General features: G+C 48.4%; 1 protein-coding gene across 1 annotated transcript in view; it reads right to left on the minus strand.

Annotated features, from left to right (window-relative positions):
• Nucleotides 1-675: 675 nt before the first annotated feature.
• VIP3 (Transducin/WD40 repeat-like superfamily protein) overlaps nt 676-24,181 on the minus strand; it is a 40,477-nt gene continuing 16,971 nt past the window's right edge. Inside the window, exon 2 of the mRNA XM_086786488.1 lies at nt 676-1,597. Within this exon, the coding sequence (XP_086642614.1) occupies nt 971-1,597 (627 nt within the window). The 3' untranslated portion in view covers nt 676-970. The remainder of the gene's footprint in view (nt 1,598-24,181) is intronic.

A 24,181-nucleotide genomic window follows, 5' to 3' on the forward strand; every position in this document is an offset into this window, starting at 1 on the left:
CACTCAAGAAGGATTAATTTCAATTTTCACCATCTCTTTCACCTCTTGTTGTATGGGTTCCCATGCCAAGTTATGATAGGCCTATGTAGAACCAATCTTGATACCTAGTTTTGGACCACCCTGCATCCATGCAATAGCTAAGATGAGCCGTGTTCCTTCGCTTTGTTGCTCAGATTGATGTGTTTCTCCATCCTTGTAGCTCTTCGGTGGGAGCTAAGGACTTGTGCTTTCTCAAACATGTTCTCTCTAGCACTCTTTCCTTTTGTGTGAGTGCATTAAATTATCAGTGCATGTGAAACAATCATTTGATTACAAGACGATTGGCCCTTCTTTTAAGAGCTTAAACGCATTTGTAATAGTTAGCATCTTCCATATAATATCTTCTTTCCTTTGTCCCTTGTTCCCTAAAAGGCTAAAACATTGGGTTGAAAGGCCTTACTTATGAACCCACAACTTTAACTTGAAGGCTGTGTAAGGAGGATCCACATGATTTAAGATGTGTTGCATGTTAATGGCATTTCAAAGCTCTAAACAGTAGGCCACAACGTACATGCATTAGCAAGTTTTGGGGAAGCAATCAATATACTTTCCCAAACAATCAACTTCACAGCAGGATGCAATAGCCACGCCGGCAGACTACACTGCAATGAAGGGGGACGTGAGTTTGATCCCTGACACCTAATCATATAGTATATAACCAACCCAAAAAGAAAAATACATTCAGCCTCAACCATCATTGAGCATTACCTGTTAGATCTCGAGAATGTGTAACTGCCATCAAAATTCTGCCTATTAAAAACATCCACATTGGCATCCTGGTATGATTATGTTTTTACGTTCCGCTTGTGAGAGAAACATAGAAGGCATTTAAATCCAGCACAGAATTGATGTGTGTGATCAAGGACGGCGAATTCTGATCAGCCAACAAAAAAGTGGCAACTAACACCAAGCCGTCTCCTACCAAACAGCACTATGAATAATCATACAGATTAATGCTTTTGTCATCAGAGACACTGGCAAGCCTACCCGCTCTAACCCCCTCTCCCCCTGGAGGCCTAAATGCAACCCCCCAAACCTGATCCGTATGATCCGTAATAGTCTGGACAGAGGCCCTTGTGGATAACTCCCAAAGGCGGACCGTCCGATCACTCGAACCTGTGGCCAAGGCTAATCCATCCGGACTTACATCCACACTAAGAACCCAGCTGCCGTGTCCCGACATGGCACATATGAGGCTATTGTTCTTGGCATCATACATTCGGACATGCTTATCATCTGAGGCTGTGAAAAGAACCCACGGAGCCACAGGGGAAAAGACCAACGACCTTACCGGCATATTATGGCCCTCAAGAACATGCAGAAGCTTACCTCGAGCAACATCAAAAACTGCTACAGTCCCATCCATTGTACTGCAGGCTATGAGCTTCCCATCCACGCTCCATGCGACAGCAAGAACAAACTTTCCAGCGTTTTTCTCAGATCCTTTGACATTAGCATCACCCTTCAACACTGAGAGGCTGGCATCCATTTTCCATGTTGCAGTGTTCCAAAGCTTGACCGATGCACTTCCTCCACCTGCTACTGCAAGAATTGAACCCTGAAATTCAAAGAGCAGGATAAGAACTTGAGTAGTGGCAACTGAAGACAAATGCATAATCATTTACGTTCTCCTAGACACTCGATAAAATCGGAAGTTGTGGCAAGTAAGCTTGTCAATGCCATGTTCGAAATAAGAGCTGCATGCCCCTCTCCCTCTCCTAACCATGCAAACCTTCTTAGAGGCCTTGCCCATGTGATTGATGTGATCATGATTCATAATAAAAACACTACCCAGATGACCTGTTGCTAGGTCCTCTTGCTTGAAGAGTTCACAATCTTTGGCCTTGTCTGCACCTACCTTGGAGAGTATGAATTTCATTCCCTTGCTTGGAACTCACCCATGTCTGCAAAGTCGTTGCCACACATGACCTCTAACAGCCTCTTGGGCCACACACAGACATCCCAAGGCAGTGATAATTTCCGACCATTCACAAACCTGCTTGCTACCCGTCACAACCTGCCATGTAAGATATCCATTGACCCACTTCTCCTTAAACTCTCATGCAGTGAGCACATTAGCCCCCTAGTACTGGTAGTCCAAACACATGCAGTGAACTCTCGTGGGAAGAGGCTCTCTAGTGCTGGCCATCTGAACAAATGAACTGCTCAGCCCCTACAAGGAGCACAAAGGATGATTCAGCCTATGTTCTGGGCTGCCTGACCTGTTGGGCCGCCCCACAAATTAGACACCCACAGGTTGCATGTCTGTGGCCAGACAACTGTGCACTGTTTTGGCCCTGCATTCCATGGTTATCCAACCCAAGTGCTGCAGCCTTTACCTGGACAAATGACCCACTGTCCAGCCTGTTTGAGGGTTGCTTTTTCACCACCTCTCAAATCCTTGCGCATTCGCAGGAGGGATTTCTCCCTTTCTTGCTTTCCCACAAATCCATGCGGAGAAACCATGGCTTTCTTGCCACAACAGCCCGCATGAGGGTACTATCTTGTACATCATAGAGATCCTCGAACCACTAGTTTATTTTGGCGGGCATTGTTTGATAACAAGGACACGAAGCTGAATTTTATTTTTTTCTGGGGAAAAAGATCCTTCTATTAGTTACTCAAAAAACAGCCACAAAGGAATAGATACAAACTCGCCTCATGTACAGGGCGGGGATCAAGTAATCAAAAGAAGGGAAAGAGACGCTTCTCCTCCGGCTGGTCGCTTCTCCTCCGGCTGGTCGCTCTATGAGGAGACGGCTATCTCATGGGGGGGGGGGGGGGGGGGGGGGGGGGGACCAACCACACAGGTGGTATGTAATGCAAAGTGGGGTCCCCACCTCTATCAGTGAGAAAAGGGCCAGGCCACCACAACCTCAAAGAAAGCTTCCCACCGCTTCACATGCAATCAGATCCACCCTGCAGCTTCCCCCACTGACCGCAGAGGGCATGTATGATATCGAACCAAATGTTCCTAATAGACTCTGCCTAGCAGAGTGTGGGTACCCTCAAAGGCTTCGCTGCATCGAGCTCGCCATATGTACCACGCTGCAATGCTACTGCAAATCTCCCATCTCTGGCATGAGCTTGGTCGCAGTGGTTTGTAGGTGGAATTGTGACTAGTACTACTGAAATAGTTCTCTATCATCAGTAACAATTGGTTTATTCTAGCTCAAGAGATGGGGAAGGAGGCCCCTAATGCAATGGTGAGAGACGTAAAGGGCTAGCCCTCCACCATCTTCCTCGTAAGCTTTGACCACCTCGGCCTTTGTGGCCCAAGCGACAATGCCCCATGTAATGATCAGGGTCAAGGCCCTATCCATAGTAACGATGCGGAGGATCCACTGCCAAACCTGTTGAGCCTTCAAGCAATCTCAAAGACAATGTCGTTGAGACTCCTAAAGGTGGCCGCACCTCGAGCAAGCTACTAGCTGACCTCCAACTGCCAACCAAGTGCCGACCACCAAGCTCCTGTATGCCATTAGCCAAAGAAAGAGGGTGATCTTCCTAGGCCGAAAACTGTTCCCAAAGCCTCTTCCAAAAATCTAAGAGGAAACGGTGTGAGAGGCCCTGTGACTGCCAATGTGCTGCTGCTGCTACCGGGGTGCCATCAATCTATGGCATTTGGATCTTGCGGCCTAGCCGCGTTGAATAGGCAAAGAAGGGAGCATCCAGAGTCTCCTCTTGATCAGCGGGGTCATGCCAAGTCCACTTGCCCGGTTCCCACTGTAGGCGTGTGAGGAGGTCGGCACTCCCAAATCCATAGCTGCCAAAAATCTCTCCCTGGCCACCTTGGCCGGTGGTGGGTCTATGTGCCACTCCCGTGCTTGAAATCCAATCACCCTCATCCTCTGTAAGGTACAGCCATTGAAAATCCTCTAAGGGGAGCTCGGATCTCTCTAATCTGCCATAGGATCCAATAGAAAAAGTAAGCAGACCGCTACCCTCATCCGCTCCGTGGACTACCACAAGAATATCACGCCCGGTAAACACTCCTAGCCACACTGGGGGAGTCGGGTCTGGGATAGGGGTCAGCCACTCTTGAGGAATAGCTAAGTCGATGTCGATGCTGAGCTTGTCTCTACCCCGGATCCCTGTCAAGCCTCTCTCCTACGCCTCTGGGGGTTAACAGCCTGTGTGCAATCCAATCAACAAGGGACCTGGCAAGTCCTATGCTCAACATGCCCCATGATACATGAGGTCGGCCCCCCAACATGTGGCCACTGGGGTAAACAGGTTAGGGGGTTCCAAACCAATGGCTGCTGAAACCACTTCTCTGCATGAGCAATAGACAGCTTGGTCTAAGGATTTATGAATTCACAAAATTTATCTTGGAAGTATGGATTAGCTTTATGTGCACATGTCTAGCACTCTTTCCATATGGATATTGTGGTTTATATTATCAAGCTTACAAGCAAGCTATATGGAGATATATATCAAGATATCTTAAGGATATGGTGAGGAGATATTTCTTTTGGCTTCATGAACAACCTGGCAAAGAAAAGCTAAGTATACTTTGAGTTTGCTAAGTTGGTGCTTTTGCTATTTATTATGAATTGTTTTTGATGCTCACTAATCCTTGAATAGCCATGCAAGGAGAAAGGTGGTGGTGTTTGCCTTGAGATGGTTTCAGGGAAACATTGTTTATGGCTCCCTTTATTTGGGATGCATTGGACTTATGGAACTCATGGTTCACATACCCTGTATAGTGTTCTCTTGTCCTACGTGCTCTCTTGAAGATTGTTTCTACCATGTGTGAGTGAAACAATAGAGAGCAGATGGAAGGGAACATGGACACTTGAGAGGGTAGTGTGAGTTGGTGGCCGAAATGCCTACAAACTATTGAGGCCGAAACGCCTATAAATTATGTGTAGCAGAAATGCTTATGGAACACCAAGCTATCTCTACCTGCGAGTGATTGTTTTTCCTAATGACTTGAGCCCACCTCTCATCCAAGGTGTATGGTCAGAGTACCGACACAGAGTGCAAGTGGTAGAGTGGACATGATACCTGGTTGGCAGGGGACTTTTGTCTATGACTCTACGCCAAGGGTCATGTGGATTGGCACCTGTTTGTGTGCCTTGAGCTTATTTGTTACTGGATTATATGGTGGCATCGATCTTATGGATTATATCTATGGTTTCTCATTTGGCCAAAATGCCTATAAACTAGGAGAACCAAGGTATACCTGTGATATTGGAATCACTATCTCCCCATACGGAAGCCAAGAGGTTCAGTGTTCATCTCACCATACATGTGGATTCGTGTTGCAATTGTGAGAGCAATTCGATGAACACTCCACCATACACGTGGATTCATGTTGGGATTGTGGAGTGAGTGCTTCATTGTTTCCACACCAAGCTCGTTGATAGGAGTTGAGATTGTGTGAGAGAACATGCAGACCGTTGGAATTGGGAGAAAGGATTGCCATAACTATGGAGAATCAACTTTTCTGTCACCATGGTTTGTGCTCTGTAGTGGCACCAGTTTGTGTGCATAGCACATATTTCTGTGCGAGGCACTAGTTTCTTGTGCATGGTGTGAGGTGAAAAAAAGAAAAAAGACCCTGCCTCTATAGCCCTTCACCTCCCAAACTTGGAAAAAACTAACACAACGGAGGCACCACCAGCCACCGGCTAGAACACTTCTCACACTTCACCACCCACCCACGCCATAAAGACAGCTCAAAACCAACACAGACAACTGATCATTCAGCAAACACACAGCACCATCCACATTTCAACAAACTCAGCAAATACACCAAAAACCAGGACTCTGGCCAGGATTTACTGCCAAGGGAATTCACCCTTGCGTCTGACAACCAAGCCTCTGTCTCCCGGTCTCTGTTTCACTTCAGAGGGCGCCCCACCAGCAACCCTCAACTTCCTCTGCAGCCCGTCGATTCTTTTTTTCTTTTTTTCTTTTTTTTTGGAAAAACGATCCTTCTATTAGTTAATGAGAAGACGCCATAAGGCTACAAAACTCACCTCACAAGGAGGGATAATATATACAATGAACACCGGAGCTCCACCCCCGTGGCTGGCCGCTCTCTGGGGGGGGCTACCTAGCAGTACATGCGGGAGGTGAGAAGAGCCAAACTGGAGGCCTGTAGTGCCAAGTGACATCCTCACCCCTCGCGGTGAGGAAAGGGCCAGGCTGCCAAGTGCGGAGGAACGCCTTGCGCGGCGATCTCTCATGCGATCCGAGTCGCCCTGAAGTTTCCCCGAGTGTCCTCTCAAGGTGTGAATGATGTCCACCCAGAGAGCCTGTATGAACTCCGCCGGTGGAATCGCCTGGCGGTCTATGGCCTCCCTGCATCGGGCTCTCCATATGTGCCAAGCCGTCATGCTGCTGATCATCTCCCATCTGTGCCCGTCCCCCTCCTGGGAGACTGCCGAAGAGAAGTCTGGCGTCGGAACCACCGCCATTGCCCTGTCAGAGACCTGGATGGTCACACTGCCAGGGACGTCCTCGTATCCAAGGGGCGGGCCGCTGTCCGTGGCCCAAGCCACCGCACCCCACGTCACCATCATCTCACCTGGCGAGCCTGCAAAAACCATCCTGAGAGCGCGCTGCCAGACCTGCTGTGCCTGTGGGCAATCCCATAAGCAGTGCCGCTGCGACTCCTGTGCATGGCCGCACCGAGAGCAGGACGCTGGGTGTCTGCCAAAAGCTAGCCAAGCCCCCACAGCTAGTCCTCTATGCACTGTAAGCCAAGGAAAAAGCGTCACCTTCCGGGGCCGGAAGCTGTCCCAAAGGCGCTGCCAGAAGTCCCTAAGGAAGGCAGGGGAGAGCCCCTGTCGCCGCCAATGCTCGGCCGCCGCCGGGGTGCCCTCTATCCTGTGCCTCTGGATCCGCCGCCCCAGCCTCGCTGTGTACTGAAAAAAGGGGGTGCCTGGGCTGGTAGGGGCCGAATAGGGATCTCGCCAAAGCCACTCGCCTGGATCCCACTGAAGGCGAATAAGAGGCCTGCTGTCCCAAGCCCATAATCTCCAAGAATAGTCCTCCCCTATCGAGGCCGGTGAGGGGTCTACATGCCGCTGTCTCTGATGAAAGCCGACCACCCGCACCCTCTGAAAGATACAACCCTGGAACTCATCCAAATCTAGTCGGGTCCTCTGAAGCTGGCCTCCCTCTCCCACCTCGAAGGTGAGTGGGGCGACTCTCTCTGCTGAGCCGCAGACCGCTAGAAGGATCTCATGCCGAGTAAAGACGCCCATCCACTGTGGAGGTGGAGGGTCCTGTACTGGAGTCCACCACTCCCGGGGGATGGCCGCCTCAATGTCCTGCCTCATCAACTCTCTGCCCCTCATCCCGCTGAGTCTCCTCTCCTGAACCTCTAGAGGCAGCTGCTGAAAACATATCCAGTCGTCTAAGGACTGGGCTGGGCCGGAGCTCAACGGGCCCCACGACACATGAGATCGCGATCCAACCATATGACCACTAGGAAGTCGGATCAAGGGGTTCCAGATCAATGGCTACTTCAGGCGCTCCTCATCGGTGCCCGGGGGAGTCTCGAAGAGTGACGGCCTCAGATGCTCCCAGGCCCTCAGAAGGCTAGCTGCAAAACGCTCCTCGAAACCAAGGCCCACTCCTCTGGATCGCTGCTCTGTAAAGATCCACCTGATGCTGGGGGTCCAGGGGCCGCTAAGAGAAGGAGTGCGGCTGAGAATCCTGGAAACAAGAAACTCCTTCCACGGCTCAGCGCCTGGTAGGAGGCCACGAACCACCAACTTGCCAAGCAAAGCTCGGCTCAGACAAATAGGATCAACTATGCCCAGGCCGCCTCTCTCCCTCGGCTGAGTGATCACAGCCCATGCCACCTTGGCCCTGGCGGGCCGCCCGTCGCCACCGGACAAAAGAAAGTTCCTGATGAGCCTCTGCACCTGGCCAATGCACGCCCGAGAGAAGGCCCAGCAAGAAGTGATGTACCACATGGTAGCAAGCAGAACCTGGTTGGCCACAACCACTCGGCCAGCCAGAGATAAGCGAGCGGTACTCCAATACAGAAGCTTCTTCCGAATGCTCAGAAGAAGGGGGGCTATCTGCTGCTCCGGAGATATGTCAATGCCCACATAGCATCCCAAATAGCGCACTGTAGTGCCGGGGGCCAGCCACTGAAACCCATCAACTAGCCTCCAAGTCGGGGGGGGCACAGAACTGACCCACAACCCACACGACTTGTGCCAGTTGATCAAAGCGCCCGAAGCTCTGCAAAACCTGTCCATGGCTGAGGCGAAGCAGCGGAGGTTCTCCTCCCCTCCCTGAAGATAGACGGGAGTGTCATCCGCAAACTCCGAGTCTAGGAGCTCCTCCGAGGTGCGGATGGGGAGCTGGAGGCCCCGCAAACCTGTGTCCTGTGCCGTCAAGAAAGTGCTCATGGCCTCTGCCACGAAAAGAAAAAGAAAGGGCGCCAAGGGGCACCCCTGCCGCACCGAGCGCGAGAGCTGGAACCTCTCTCCGCGCACGCCCTGTATCAGCACCTGGCTATGAGCCGATGCGTAGAGTGCAGAGACCCCACGGATCCACTGAGGGGGGGAGCCCATCCTCTCCATAGTGCCTTCCAAGAAGGCCCAGTCCACCCGATCATATGCCTTCTCGAAGTCGAGAAGGAGCACTGCCAGATCCTCCTGCCGAAATCTAGCCAAAGCCGTAGCCTCCCAGAAAGAGAAGATGTTATCCAGGATGCTCCTATCCTCGATGAAGCCTGTCTGCGTGGAGTGGATGATGTCCGGAAGGTGAGGCTGAAGCCGCCTGCTGATCGCCTTAGCTAGGACCTTGTAGGCCGTGCCTAACAAGGTGATCGGTCTCCACTGTCTAATCTCCAGTCTGTCTCCTCCCTCTTTGGGGATCAAGTGAATCAACCCCTCTGCCATGCTGTCCGGCATGTCTCCCGACTCCATGATCTCCTGGAATGCCAATCTGAAACCCCTATGCAAGAGACCCCAGTACCTCTGGAAGAAAGCCACTGAGAGACCATCCTCTCCTGGGCATTTGCCCCGAGGAAGTGCCTAAAGAGCCGCCTCCACTTCCGCATCCGAGAAGGGGGAGAGAAGGGAGTGCTGCAAATGGGCCGGCACAACCGGTCTCGTGAAGCTCCAGACTGCCTCCCGAGCCTCTCACACCCTGTCATCTGCTGGCTCAGCAGAGAGCAGATCCCTGTAAAAATCTGTGGCGATCGCCCGAACCCTGGGGGGATCCACCACTACCTGGCCATCAGCCTGCCGAAGACGCCTGAGGCCCTCTCGTCTGAAGCGAGGCCCTGTCACCTCAAAGAAATCCCGAGTCACTCTGTCTCCAACCATCCCGTCGATTCTTTGTCCAGCTGCTACCTGCCAAGTGTCGTAGGCGAGTCCCACCTGTCTCCAGCCTACACATCAGCACCTCTCTGCAGCCAACACAAACAAAAACCGACCACTGCTTCTTTGCTGTCACGATCAGCACCCTTGCACTGTCTCTCCCGTCACCACGGGCCACTTCTCTCTCTTCCCTACTGTCCAAAGGCGGCCTCCACTGTCTTTTTTCTCTAGTGACGACCAGCCACCACTTACACTCAGCAGCTGCCAGTCGCTGCGCCAACCATACACAAGCAAAAAAAAAAGCAACTCACTTTGGTCGCTACCACCGGCGACCCCCTCTCCTCGCGTCTGTCTCTCGAGCGCCTCCGCAAGGTGGCTACCTTCTTATGCGACTATTTGCAGACTTACCAGAGCACCTTTCACCACGACGAGGCGATCACCCGCGAGCCCTGCTCCAGCGGCCACCTCTTTCACACGTCCCCCTGTCTGCAGAATCACCCTCATCTTCGCCTCTCTCTTCGCCAGCCTCTGCAGTATCACCAGAGAGCGACCCCTCGTACCCTTGGCGGCCACTTCCTTCGCCACCTCTCCTCGCCTCTGGTATCTGCAGCGCTTCTCTGTTGGCTCTCCCCACAAGAGAGGTCTTCCTTCACAAGGCCGCTTCTTTCTTTTTCACCCCCTGACTCCCTTTATCCTGCTAGGCGGCACCCCATTTTTTCCGTTTGCTCCACGCTCGCCAACCTTCTAGAGGTGGCACGCTGGCAGCCCAATAAAACCTCCATGTGGCTATGCCTTTTTTTTGCCACGTTAATATTATATTTCTTTTATCCTTTAAAGCCTCAATAATGGTCACCATCGCTGTACACCACCATGTGCTTCAGATTCACGTGCGGCGTCCACGACCTTCCAAAACACGACAAGAGCTGTCCACAGCCTTCCATCAGCAGCATCATAATTTACCAAAACACGACTATTGCAGTCGGTGCCATGCATTTGGCAACCACCCTCACACCATACTATTGCAATAAAAAAACTTCCAAACTCAAGCACCTGCTCCCAAAAAAAACAACACACATGTACCAGCTCACTGCAAAACCATTCGCTCTGTACATTTGCCAGGGCATTCAGGGCAAAGTTTATTCACACACCATGCATTCCATATGTACACAAGCCCCAAACATCTTTCAGATTTTTGCCTGACATACTTTGCCAACCCCCCAGCCTGCTAGAGCATTCATGCTCAGCAGAAAACAAGAACTTGCATTCATATTCCTGGATCAAACGGCCAAAGTTGTATCATAGCATACCACATCCACCCACCTGGGTCAAAGAGCATCCTTTTAAATTCACCATGCCAGCATAAAGGCTCTTGAAAGAACAAGGACTGATCAATACACTGCCACCATTTGAGAAGAGAAGCACCCTCAACATCTGCATGCAAACCATGTCCAAAACGCATAGACCACCATCCAACTTTAACATCCAAGAGTACCTGTTTTGACCATATATCCATCTTTTTCATTGAAAGCTTCTCCTTTATCATCACACCATTCTCACCCATAGCAGCTAAGAGCCCCTTTGTAACATCCTCATCACCCATCCTGTCCTCTTTGTCCAAAACTTTGGTCGATTCCTGCTTCAAAGCATCGCATAAGTGATAACCCAAGCTTCAACGCAGGAAGCAAACCACTTACAAACAATCCTTTCTTCACAAACATCGGGGGAGCCTCACTCCGCAAAGAAAAACACCATCGATCCCACAACCCTGTGAACACATGCAAAAAATCATCCATGTTTTGTCCTTGTCCCTTTCGCAAATCATTGAGTTCCTGCCATAGCACACTCGAGTCTTCAACTCGCTGGAACCGCTCCAAAAGAGCCTCTGTCAACCTGTCTAATGTCAAAACACTAGGTGGTACAGCCTTAGCTTCCTTTGCTTCAAAACCTTTGAGTCAATCTCTAGCATCACTCTTCAAAAAGATCCTCAAAAGTTTCAACACCTGCTCTTCATTATCAACAAGGTTGCTAATGCACGCAATGTCATGGCCCTGTGAAAATGGAGCAGGACAAGTGTGGGCATGGTGGTTGCAGGGTCAGAATATTTTATGATTCACATGGGGGATGCCCGGACAGTGTTTAAAGATGTGTGGACAACCCTAGGTGTGAAGGGGGAACATTAAAACATTAACTTTTAATGTTTATAAAAGTTGCCCCTAGGCCTTAGTGGCCCTAGGGAACTTATTAAGTTGGGGCCCTAGGGATTAACTTGGGAAGGAGGTTTTCTCTCTCTTCACTCTCTCTCCTCCCTTTTTGGGGAGTCGTGTAGCAAAAGTGGAGCTTCTCTCATGCGCTTGTGATTCCTAGCGTGGAAAAGCTGAAGGAGGAGGAGGCGACTGCTGTACAACAGTTTGGCTGCTGTTTTTCAGAGTGGATCCAGCCGTACAGCACTGTACGGCCAGAGCAGGACACTCTCTCTCTCTCTCTCTCTCTCCTCTGTTGCTGGCGGCGCACAGAGCTGCTGCTGGTGGCTGCGCAGAAGCTCTGTTCAGGCTGTGTATTGTGTTTTCCAGCAAGTACACACTGTACGGCTGCCGTACAGTGTACGGGCAGCCAGGTACAGAAGGTACAGTTGCTGCAGAAGAGTTCACAGGTGCTGGACAGACTTGTGCAGGCTGATTCAGGCTGGTACAGAAGTTGACAGCAGGCTGTTTTTGCAAGTACAACGCCTGGCACGCATCCCGAGGCGGTACAATCAAGTACAGTGCTGATTTTCAGATCTGTACTTCCAAGGACAGCATAGGAGTGAGCATCAGGAGGAAGATACAGGCAAGTGCAAGCACACGTGTGAAGCAGGATTGTGGGTTCAAGTGCCTGCAGGCACAGATTGGTGCTGTTGCTTCCTCCAGAGTTGTTTCACGAGCTGAACTTGGTAAGCCTTGACTCTGTTCATCCATCTCTCTTTCTATTGCTTGATGTCTGCTACAGGTATGTGTTATCTGGCTCCTTGTGAGAGGAGGAGTATAGCAGATTGACAAGGGATTAAGACAGGGATTGAACAGCACATGTATGTTGAGCTGAGAAGATGTATCATGCTTATGAGTTATGCCAGATGTATGCCCATGGCTGGCCTGCTTTGTGAACTTGGCTGATCAGAGGGAGGCACAGTGTGTTGCTTGAGGACACAGATCTGTGTGCATAGATCCTCTGTGCTGAGAAGGATTTGTGGGCAGTCAGATTGGACTACAGGTGTAAACTCTTGGCTGGTTTTTGTGTTGTACTCAGCCATACATATTATTTTAATGGAATAAAGAAATACCGCAAGGGGCGCCAAGCTTTGGGGCCAACAGGTGTCGTTGTGTATTCAGATTTGGGCACTCTAGCTCCAATCTGTGTTTGGTTTTTCATCTAGACTACAAGTGGACGGGTGTTAGCTTTTACCGCACTCTGGTTTTCTATCAGAGGCCGGTTTCAAGGTTCCGTTGCCGGGACCAATCATCAACTTTCTGAAGGGGGTGAGCTCGTGGTTGCTTTGGAGAAAGCCATCGCTGAAAATTCAGCAATCATGTCTGATACAGAGGAAGAGTACTTCTATCAAGAAGAAGAAGAGCAAGAGTCTTCTCCTGAAAGAGATGTATCTGAGGATATTTTTGCAGGAGAACAGGCTGCAGATGTTGAGCCTTATGAGGATGTAACACAGCCAGAAGATGTGCATAGTAAAGAGGATGATGATGCTAAGTTCAAAGATCGCTTGGCTAGTGTTATGGATACTTTTATGCAGCTCACACAGAGCGAGAGATTTGCTGAATTTATGAGATCTCGCACAGAGCCCCGCACAGAGCTCCAGAAAAAGAAGAAGAAGGTTCGTTCGAAGAATCTTTCTCATGGTCATAGTGGTACCACTCCACAGGATCCATCTCCTGCACAGTTTCCGAACATGCAGCATGCTTTTGGTGCTAACCCACAGAGTTCCTTCTATGGACAGCCACCTATTCCTCAGCAGAACATGCATCCAGGGTACTTTGGTGGTGGTTCGGTGTTTCAATCCATGACTGGGGGTTATCCTCAGGGAGGCATGGGTATGTATGGGCCTTTTGGAGCCAATTTTCAGCCTGGCATGCAAGGAAATGTGTTTGGAAGCATGCAACCTGGGATGCAAGGCAATATGTTTGGTGGCATGCAGCCAGGTATGCATAGTGGAATGTATGGAAACATGGCTGGGATGTATGGTATGCCTGGTGTTGGAATGGGAAATGTTGACCCAATGATGGGTATGAATGTTGGGGGCAGCAATCTTACGAAACCACTTCCATATGATAATCTAACGCCTATGGGCAAGGCGAAGGATTACAAGGAAGGGGGAGCTGCAGTGAAGTTTGACACTTTCAGTGGGGCCAAGGATAAATTGAAGGCACTTACCTTTTTACAGCAGTTTGATGCTGCTTTTTCTGGTGGGAATTACACAGAGTCCTCAAAGGTGAGGAAAGCTGCCACTTTTCTCAAGGGCAATGCTTTGCAGTGGTGGTCTACTCTTCTTTTGCAGGGCATAGCACCCACCACATGGGTTCAATTCAAACAGGTTTTCTCTTCCGTATGGCTCACATCTACATTTGAGGTGGATGTTATGACCGCATGGCACAAGCTGGATGCTTCAAAGTGTGATAGTTTGGAGGATTATAACAAGAAGTTTTGGGAAGCACTACTCCCAGTGACTTCTTATCGTGCCGTGCCATTATCTGAGCAGGTAGAGAAGTATTGTTGTGGGCTGCCCAAGGAGGTACGAGATTATTGTATAAAGACAAGAGTAACGAACATGTCACAGATGATTGAAAATGCTATGACAGCTAATGCGTTACTCACAGGTGGTTCATCTGGGTTTAAAGGCAGTAAGAAATTGAGCAAGAAAGCTGAAAAATTTGGGCATGCTTCGCGTGATGCTAAAGGGACTTCAGAGACAAAGTATAAGAAGTTGCCAATGCCCAAAAGGACTTCTGAGGAAAGACAGGCTTTGAGAGATGCTCAAAAGTGTTTTTACTGTACTGAAGAGGGGCATATGTCATTCAATTGTCCCAAGAGAACGTCCAAGAAGGACCCTGACAATAAAGGAGAGCCCAAGCCAAAGAAACAAAAGCCTTCTGCAGGCTTAGTTCCTGATCTTGTGGGGGAGCAGCTAAGTGGTGAAGCTACAGAGTTGTGCAGGGCATGGGGCAAAGTGAGAGATCAGAATGCTTTGATCTTCTTTGACACAGGTGCTAGAGCCAACTTCATTTCACCGGATTTGGCTGGCCGATTGGGGATTCGTGCAGATGAGATGGGGCCGTTACATGAGGCAAATATGGCTTGTCCAGGGTATGCAGAACCCGTTACTCCTATCATTGGGAAGCTTCGGCTTCATTTGCAGGGTTATGTGGACAGCGAGGAGTTCTTCATCATGCCTTTGGATGGCTGTGATGTTTTGTTGGGGATACCATGGTGCCACAGGGTACATGCGGTGGTGGATACTTACAATAGAAAAATTACTCTGACTCATAGAGGGAAAGAGCATGTATTGGATGTAAAACTCAAAGGGGAATCTGTTCCTATTGTATCCGCTTCGGCGATTTCATCAGTAATGAAAAAGCATCTTTCCGCGTACTTGATTTATGTAAAGGATGCACAGGATGATGAGTCTAAGTCTAATTTGTCAATGTTAGATAAGGACAGGGCTGATTTCTTAAGTGGGTTTCAAGACTGTTTTTCCGAGTCATTGCCAGGAGAATTACCTCCTGAGAGGCCAGAAGATCATGCCATAGATCTGATTCCTGGTAGTACTCCACCGAATAGACCGCCGTATCGTGTTAGTGCAGCCCAACAGGAAGAGATTATGAGTCAGGTGCAAGAGCTATTGAATAAGGGGTTGATTCAGCCTAGCTCATCACCCTTTTGCTCACCTGTGCTCTTAGTGCAGAAGAAGGATGGTTCTTGGCGCATGTGTATTGACTACAGGGCGCTTAACAAGAATACCATCAAGAATCGATTCCCCATACCGAGGATCGATGACATTTTGGACCGCTTACAGGGCTCCACAGTTTTTAGTCGTATTGACTTGAAAAGCGGGTATCATCAGATACGCATTAGACCCGAGGATGTCCATAAGACAGCATTCCGAACCACGTTTGGGTTGTATGAGTTCTTGGTTATGCCCTTTGGTTTGACAAATGCGCCTGCCACATTTAACAGAATGATGGACAGGATTTTCAGACCTCATAGAGAGTTTGTGGGCACATTCTTTGATGATATGATTGTGCATTCACGAACTGAGGAAGAGCATAGAAGGCATTTGGCCATTGTGTTTGCAGAACTCAGAAACCATAGGTTGGTGGTTAATGGCAAGAAGAGTGAGTTTTTCTTGCAGGACATACATTTCTTGGGGCATATTGTGTCTGGTCATGGAGTCCGTATGGATCCAGCCAAGGTGGAAGCAATACTTAATTGGCCAGCTCTGAGGACCGTGCATGATGTACGCAGCTTTCTAGGATTGTGTTCCTATTACAGGCGTTACATACGGCACTTTGCTGAAATTGCTTCACCTCTTCATGCTTTGACGAAGAAAGCAACTCCGTTTAGATGGGCTGATCGGGAAATTACAGCATTCAAAAAGCTCAAAGAAAAGCTTACTTCGGACCCAGTATTGGTGTTACCGGACCTCCGAAAGGCTTTTGTTGTCCAGTGTGATGCATGTGGAAGTAGTATTGGTGCAGTTCTCATGCAAGAGGGACATGTGATAGCCTATGAGAGTAGAGTTTTGCAAGATGCCGAGAAGCATTTACAGGTGTATGAGAAAGAGATGTTGGCTGTAATTCACGCTCTTTCTACATGGAAACACTACTTGCTTGGGGCTGATTTCACTGTACAGACAGATCATCAGACCTTGCGTTACTTCCTTACGCAGACTAAGCTTTCAGAGAAGCATATGCGTTGGGCAAACTTTTTGTCAATGTTTCACTTTCAGATTGTGCATGTGGAAGGCAAAAAGAATGTAGTGGCAGATGCTTTGTCACGCAAGCCACAGGTCTCTGCAGTTTCACTTGCTTATCACCATGAGCTTGATGAAATGAAAGAGCAGTATGCCCATGACGAGGATTTTGAAAGGTTGTATGATCAGATGTCTGAGGGTCAGCGGCATGAGCATTACACTCTTAGAGATGGGTTTTTATTGATGCATGGCAGACTGTGTGTTACCAGGCCATTGCGACTCAAGGTTATGATTGAAAGTCATGCTCCACCGTATGCAGGTCATAGAGGTATTGACGCCACGGTCAAAGCAGTGGAGACTTTCTTTTATTGGCCAACCTTGAGAAGAGATGTTGATGCCTTTGTGAGGCAATGCATCGTATGTCAGAAGGTAAAGTTTGACCGTCAGAAGACACCAGGGTTATTACAGCCTTTACCTATTCCGGATAGACCTTGGGAGAGCATTGCCATGGATTTTGTATTTGATCTTCCACGGACACAAACGGGAAATGATGGCATCTGGACTATCATATGCAGGTTCAGTAAGCAGGCTCATTTCATTCCCGTGAGGAAGACAATTAAAGTGGATCATATGGTGAAGTTGTTCATGGCGAACATCTTCAAGTATCATGGCTTGCCTACGTCTATCATTAGTGACCGTGATCCACGGATGACGAGTTTGTTTTGGAGAGGGTTGTTTGACAACATGGGTACAACTCTCAAGTTTTCATCGTCATTTCATCCACAGACAGATGGTCAGTCAGAAGAGGCTAACTCTACAGTGTTGGATCTTCTCAAGTGTTATGTGTCAGAACACAAGCAACAATGGGAAAAGTATCTTCCTTTGGTGGAGTTTGCATATAACAACACTGTACATAGCTCGACAGGCAAGGCGCCTTTTGAGATTGTAGAAGGAGGGAAGAAGGTTCCACCCATTTTGCATACAAAGGATAAGATCTTTGAGGCTGATCCGTATGTGGAGAGCTTGGATGAAGCTTATCGGAGAGTTAAGTTGGCCCTCCAGAAAACTCAGCAGAAGCAAAAGAAAGCCGCAGACCGTCACAGACGTGATTTACAGTTTGCATTGGGTGATTGGGTTCTTTTGCGCTTTGAAAAGGCTAGACTCAAGAAGATGAAGGGTAAAGAGCGCTTATTCCCTAAGTTGAGTATGCGATATTATGGGCCTTTTCAGGTATTGGAAAAGATTGGTGAGGTAACCTATCGTTTGAAGTTACCAGATCACTGGCGGATTCACAATGCTTTTCACGTGAGTCTTCTTAGACCTTTCCGTGGGGATGTGCCTGAGGATGTATCAGATGAGGCTCAGCCGGAAGTTGAGGAACTTGATGAGGTTCTGATTCCAGAGCAGATACTGGCACATAAAGAAAGGAAGGTACGAGGTAAAGTTTCCCGTCGCTATCTTGTGAAGTTCAAGAACTATTCACCGATGGATGCGAAGTGGATGGAGGAAGGTGACTTAACAGATTCACCTCAGGTTTTGCAGCTTTATCTCGATGCCTTTGAGTTAGAGCCGACTCTTATTGTGGCTCATTCAGGTTCAGCAGAGCATGGGTCTGGAGCATTACCTGATGCTCAAGAGGGGGGTAGCACCTCCACTCCCTTGATACAGACAGGCTCAGATGACATCTAGAGGTCGCTTGGTGCAGATTTTATCTCATCCGAAGGTACTGAGGCTGACAGTACATCTGTTTATGGGACTTCTATGATATATGTGTACTAGTCACATGGACATTTTTGTGGATATGTATGGTTCACAGTGGTATACAACTTGGACTATTACTATGCCATTGGTTTGCAGTGAATGATGATACATGTGTATGGCTCAGAGAGATTGGGACGCTGATCTTGCCATATTGTATATTTCACTTTGGATATTTTGATGCATCACCAGAATGCAATCGAGGACGCTTGCCATCTTTCAAGAGGGGGGTATGTCATGGCCCTGTGAAAATGGAGCAGGACAAGTGTGGGCATGGTGGTTGCAGGGTCAGAATATTTTATGATTCACATGGGGGATGCCCGGACAGTGTTTAAAGATGTGTGGACAACCCTAGGTGTGAAGGGGGAACATTAAAACATTAACTTTTAATGTTTATAAAAGTTGCCCCTAGGCCTTAGTGGCCCTAGGGAACTTATTAAGTTGGGGCCCTAGGGATTAACTTGGGAAGGAGGTTTTCTCTCTCTTCACTCTCTCTCCTCCCTTTTTGGGGAGTCGTGTAGCAAAAGTGGAGCTTCTCTCATGCGCTTGTGATTCCTAGCGTGGAAAAGCTGAAGGAGGAGGAGGCGACTGCTGTACAACAGTTTGGCTGCTGTTTTTCAGAGTGGATCCAGCCGTACAGCACTGTACGGCCAGAGCAGGACACTCTCTCTCTCTCTCTCTCTCTCCTCTGTTGCTGGCGGCGCACAGAGCTGCTGCTGGTGGCTGCGCAGAAGCTCTGTTCAGGCTGTGTATTGTGTTTTCCAGCAAGTACACACTGTACGGCTGCCGTACAGTGTACGGGCAGCCAGGTACAGAAGGTACAGTTGCTGCAGAAGAGTTCACAGGTGCTGGACAGACTTGTGCAGGCTGATTCAGGCTGGTACAGAAGTTGACAGCAGGCTGTTTTTGCAAGTACAACGCCTGGCACGCATCCCGAGGCGGTACAATCAAGTACAGTGCTGATTTTCAGATCTGTACTTCCAAGGACAGCATAGGAGTGAGCATCAGGAGGAAGATACAGGCAAGTGCAAGCACACGTGTGAAGCAGGATTGTGGGTTCAAGTGCCTGCAGGCACAGATTGGTGCTGTTGCTTCCTCCAGAGTTGTTTCACGAGCTGAACTTGGTAAGCCTTGACTCTGTTCATCCATCTCTCTTTCTATTGCTTGATGTCTGCTACAGGTATGTGTTATCTGGCTCCTTGTGAGAGGAGGAGTATAGCAGATTGACAAGGGATTAAGACAGGGATTGAACAGCACATGTATGTTGAGCTGAGAAGATGTATCATGCTTATGAGTTATGCCAGATGTATGCCCATGGCTGGCCTGCTTTGTGAACTTGGCTGATCAGAGGGAGGCACAGTGTGTTGCTTGAGGACACAGATCTGTGTGCATAGATCCTCTGTGCTGAGAAGGATTTGTGGGCAGTCAGATTGGACTACAGGTGTAAACTCTTGGCTGGTTTTTGTGTTGTACTCAGCCATACATATTATTTTAATGGAATAAAGAAATACCGCAAGGGGCGCCAAGCTTTGGGGCCAACAGGTGTCGTTGTGTATTCAGATTTGGGCACTCTAGCTCCAATCTGTGTTTGGTTTTTCATCTAGACTACAAGTGGACGGGTGTTAGCTTTTACCGCACTCTGGTTTTCTATCAGAGGCCGGTTTCACGCAACCTCGAACCTCTCAAGAAAATCTACTACATCTTCATTAGAACCACCAAAAAACTCCGGATACATCAACATTCTGAAAACCAACACAACACTGCAAGAAAAAGTAGCTAGCGAGTCGTGCTCCTATGGGGCATACACCCTCTGGAGGTGGCTTCAAGCAGAACTACTCCTTGCTAATCAACACCCTCAAAAAACTAAGCTCTCCTCAGTCGAACAATCCCAGAGCTATCCTCTGTGGGGGCACCAGAAGAATGTGAGGTGAAAAAAAGAAAAAAGACCCTGCCTCTATAGCCCTTCACCTCCCAAACTTGGAAAAAACTAACACAACGGAGGCACCACCAACCACCGGCTGGAACACTTCTCACACTTCACCACCCACCCACGCCATAAAGACAGCTCAAAACCAACACAGACAACTGATCATTCAGCAAACACACGGCACCATCCACATTTCAACAAACTCAGCAAATACACCAAAAACCAGGACTCTGGCCAGGATTTACTGCCAAGGGAATTCACCCTTGCGTCTGACAACCAAGCCTTTGTCTCCCGGTCTCTGTTTCACTTCAGAGGGTGCCCCACCAGCAACCCTCAACTTCCTCTGCAACCCGTCGATTCTTTGTCCAGCTGCTACCTGCCAAGTGTCGTAGGCGAGTCCCACCTATCTCCAGCCTACACATCAGCACCTCTCTGCAGCCAACACAAACAAAAACCGACCACTGCTTCTCTGCTGTCACGATCAGCACCCTTGCACTGTCTCTCCCGTCACCACGGGCCACTTCTCTCTCTTCCCTACTGTCCAAAGGCAACCTCCACTGTCTTTTTTCTCTAGTGACGACCAGCCACCACTTACACTCAGCAGCTGCCAGTCGCTGCGCCAACCATACACAAGCAAAAAAAAAAAAAGCAACTCACTTTGGTCGCTACACCGGCGACCCCCTCTCCTCGCGTCTGTCTCTCGAGCGCCTCCGCAAGGCGGCTACCTTCTTATGCGACTGTCTGCGGACTTACCAGAGCACCTTTCACCACGACGAGGCGATCACCCGTGAGCCCTGCTCCAGGGCCACCTCTTTCACACGTCCCCCTGTCTGCAGAATCACCCTCATCTTCGCCTCTCTCTTCGCCAGCCTCTACAGTATCACCAGAGAGCGACCCCTCGTACCCTTGGCGGCCACTTCCTTCGCCACCTCTCCTCGCCTCTGGTATCTGCAGCGCTTCTCTGTTGGCTCTCCCCACAAGAGAGGTCTTCTTTCACAAGGCCGCTTCTTTCTTTTTCACCCCCTGACTCCCTTTATCCTGCTAGGCGGCACCCCATTTTTTCCGTTTGCTCCACGCTCGCCAACCTTCTAGAGGTGGCACGCTGGCAGCCCAATAAAACCTCCATGTGGCTATGCCTTTTTTTTTTGCCACGTTAATATTATATTTCTTTTATCCTTTAAAGCCTCAATAATGGTCACCATCATTGTACACCACCATGTGCTTCAGATTCACGTGCGCCGTCCACGACCTTCCAAAACATGACAAGAGCTGTCCACACATAATTTACCAAAACACGACCATTGCAGTCGGTGCCATGCATTTAGCAACCACCCTCACACCATACTATAGCAATAAAAAAACTTCCAAACTCAAGCACCTGCTCCCAAAAAAAACAACACACATGTACCAGCTCACTGCAAAACCATTCGCTCTGTACATTTGCCAGGGCATTCAAGGCAAAGTTTATTCACACACCATGCATTCCATATGTACACAAGCCCCAAACATCTTTCAGATTTTTGCCTGACACATGGCACTTGTTTGAGTGTCTTAGTACCTAGTTCGTTATTTTCATTGGCATATGATTATCTCATTGATATTGGTTATTGAGACACAGTTGGCTCTTGTGCATGTATCTAGCATATCTTCCACGGAATTCTTGCCCATTTATTTTGGGACATGATTATGATATCTGGCATGAAATTGTTGTCTCGCCCATTTATTTGGGACATGATTTTCATATTGGTATTATGGAGACTCGTTTAGTCTTGCCCATTTATTTGGGACATGGATTCTTTCAGTCATATTGGATTTTTGAGACTGTCTCGTCTCGCTCACTTGATTGGACATGATTATATCTTGGATATATGGCTTGGAACTTAAAGTTGCGGACAACTTTTAAGAAGTTGGGGAGGATGTCACCATCCTAAACATTTCCCAGTATGAAAGGGCCTGGTGGACCAAGGGGAAAAGGTACGTAAGGTACGGTACGAATCAGGTACGTAAGGTACACATTCAAGTACGGGTTAAGATTTTGAGGTACGTAAAAACACAAAAAATATACAATATCGTGTACATATATATGCAAAACAATGAATGAAAAAACAATTCATTTCTGAACATTCAACAACAACACAATTACCAAAATGAGAGATATCAGTAAACAAAAGCATGAATAGGTTTCACAAAATGGAATCACTCAAACGTTCAGTACCCATGACTCAAATGCCACGGGTTACATACTATAAGCATTGAGCAATCAATCAAAATTTAAAAGTTAAAAGACAGTTTACTATCTAGAGAAGCCAAAAAATAATAGTTCTAGTCACTAGTGTCACTATCACTGCACATTGCAACGCGCTCAATGATCGATCCACTTCATCACCATCAGATGATGAAGAAGATGAAGATCCAAGATCTCCATCTCTCAACATGTTTCCTTCGCTATCATACTCTGGCTCTGCAATGGCGGTGACAAAAGCAACTGGCACCGCATCATCATCATCTCTCGCTACAATGTCTGTATAATGAGAGGAATGGCTACGTTCGCACGACTGCGAGGACTGCGAACTGGTAGCTTTCCTCTTCTGATGCTCTCTCTACGTGTAGCCTCTAGATCTGGGCCCGGCTCCTGTAATTGTTTGTCGCAAGCTCGGGCACGTGCTCTCGTCACTCGCCAATCCACGCTCTCTAGTTCCCTATGCAATTGATGAAGCAACTCTTCTTGCTCATCTTTCACTAGCTGCACAGCCTCATCTGCAGTACCAAGCGTAGGATTTGGACTCATCTTGATGCTATCTGTTGAATGCTAAGTTGTTAGTACCAAAAGTATGTGTGTATCATGCAACAAAACACACACATAAGTTAAACGAGAAAGTGTATATGTATAGACAGAGATGACTTCTAACACCCCCTCTCAGGGGATGGTTTCACAGCCAAGAGCTGAGAGGGGGTGTTAGAAGTCATCTCTGTCTATACATATACACCAGGGGCCTCTGTTGTGGGTGTGCCGCCCTTATTAGGTGTTTTCTCATTTTTCCCCATTCTCCATATTTTTTCTCATTTTTCCCTATTTTTTCCTTGGCTTGGGTGGTTGCCCTGTGATGGCAGGAGGAACCATATGCTGGCCGACTGCTCCTTCAGGTCCCCGACCTCTCATGGATGCTAGCCGACTGGTGGATTTGGCTGGTCGTGGAGATGCAGGTCCAGTCGGTTGCCTTGATGCAGGCCGACTGCATGTTTGGGGCCATATAAAATGGCCCCATTGCCCCCATGCCATTGTATCATGTTTTCGGGATTTTCCTTGTGTATATAGAGCAAAGTTACACGCCTCTCTCTCTCTCTCTCTCTCTCTCTCTCTCTCTCTCTCTCTCTCTCTCTCTCTCTCTCTCTCTCTCCATTGCTGCATTTTTTCTGCACTTGCTCTTGTATTCTCAGATTTTGTCATCATCTCCGGTGCATATTCTGACATCAGTATCACTATGTTCGTGAACAAGTTCTTGCTGGAGATTTGCGTTTGGAGTATTGTCCTTCAGCAGAGAATGCAACAGATTTGTTCACCAGGCCACTGTCTCACGCTTCCTTGGCTCCTCATTTTGACTTCTTGGAGTTTGTTCAGCATCTGGTGCTGAGAGGAGGTGTTAGCATATTCATCCCCATATGTTGCTGCCCATATTTGATCCCTTTTATGGCCCTTGGTTGTAGGTTGCCCACCCGTATTTTTCCCACATTTTCCTGGTATTTTTCCCAAGTCGGGTGAGCATGTCCCAAATTCCCAATCAGCCAGCTCCTATGTTCCAGTCGGCCAACCCCTTCTTACCTATAAATAGGTGGGCTAGCCTCTCCCCTTTTCATTCATTGATCATTCTGACATGTGTTGACACAATCGCTCTCTTGTGTCCTTCACTTATGAGACACTTTGGTCTCTTGCTCAGGATTTCTTTCACTACAATATATTCAGCTTATTAGCTTCATCTCTCTCTCTCTCTCTCTTGCACTCTCAGTTCAGCACACTCTAGAGCTCATCTTGCTTCTGCTCTATGCACACTCTTTCAGGAGTTGTGGAGGGTCAAAATTGCAGCCTGAGAAAAGACGTGATGAGCTGTGAAAAGAGGCTACATATTTTCGAAAACAATAGATTGCTTCTATGAGAGCAATCTCTTGTTCTCATACAAACAACGGTGTGAGTGTCATGACCCTGTGAAA

Source organism: Cibotium barometz, chromosome 49, assembly GCF_041138505.1.
Source record: "Cibotium barometz isolate CiBa-2024 chromosome 49, ASM4113850v1, whole genome shotgun sequence".
Lineage (NCBI taxonomy): Eukaryota > Viridiplantae > Streptophyta > Polypodiopsida > Cyatheales > Cibotiaceae > Cibotium > Cibotium barometz.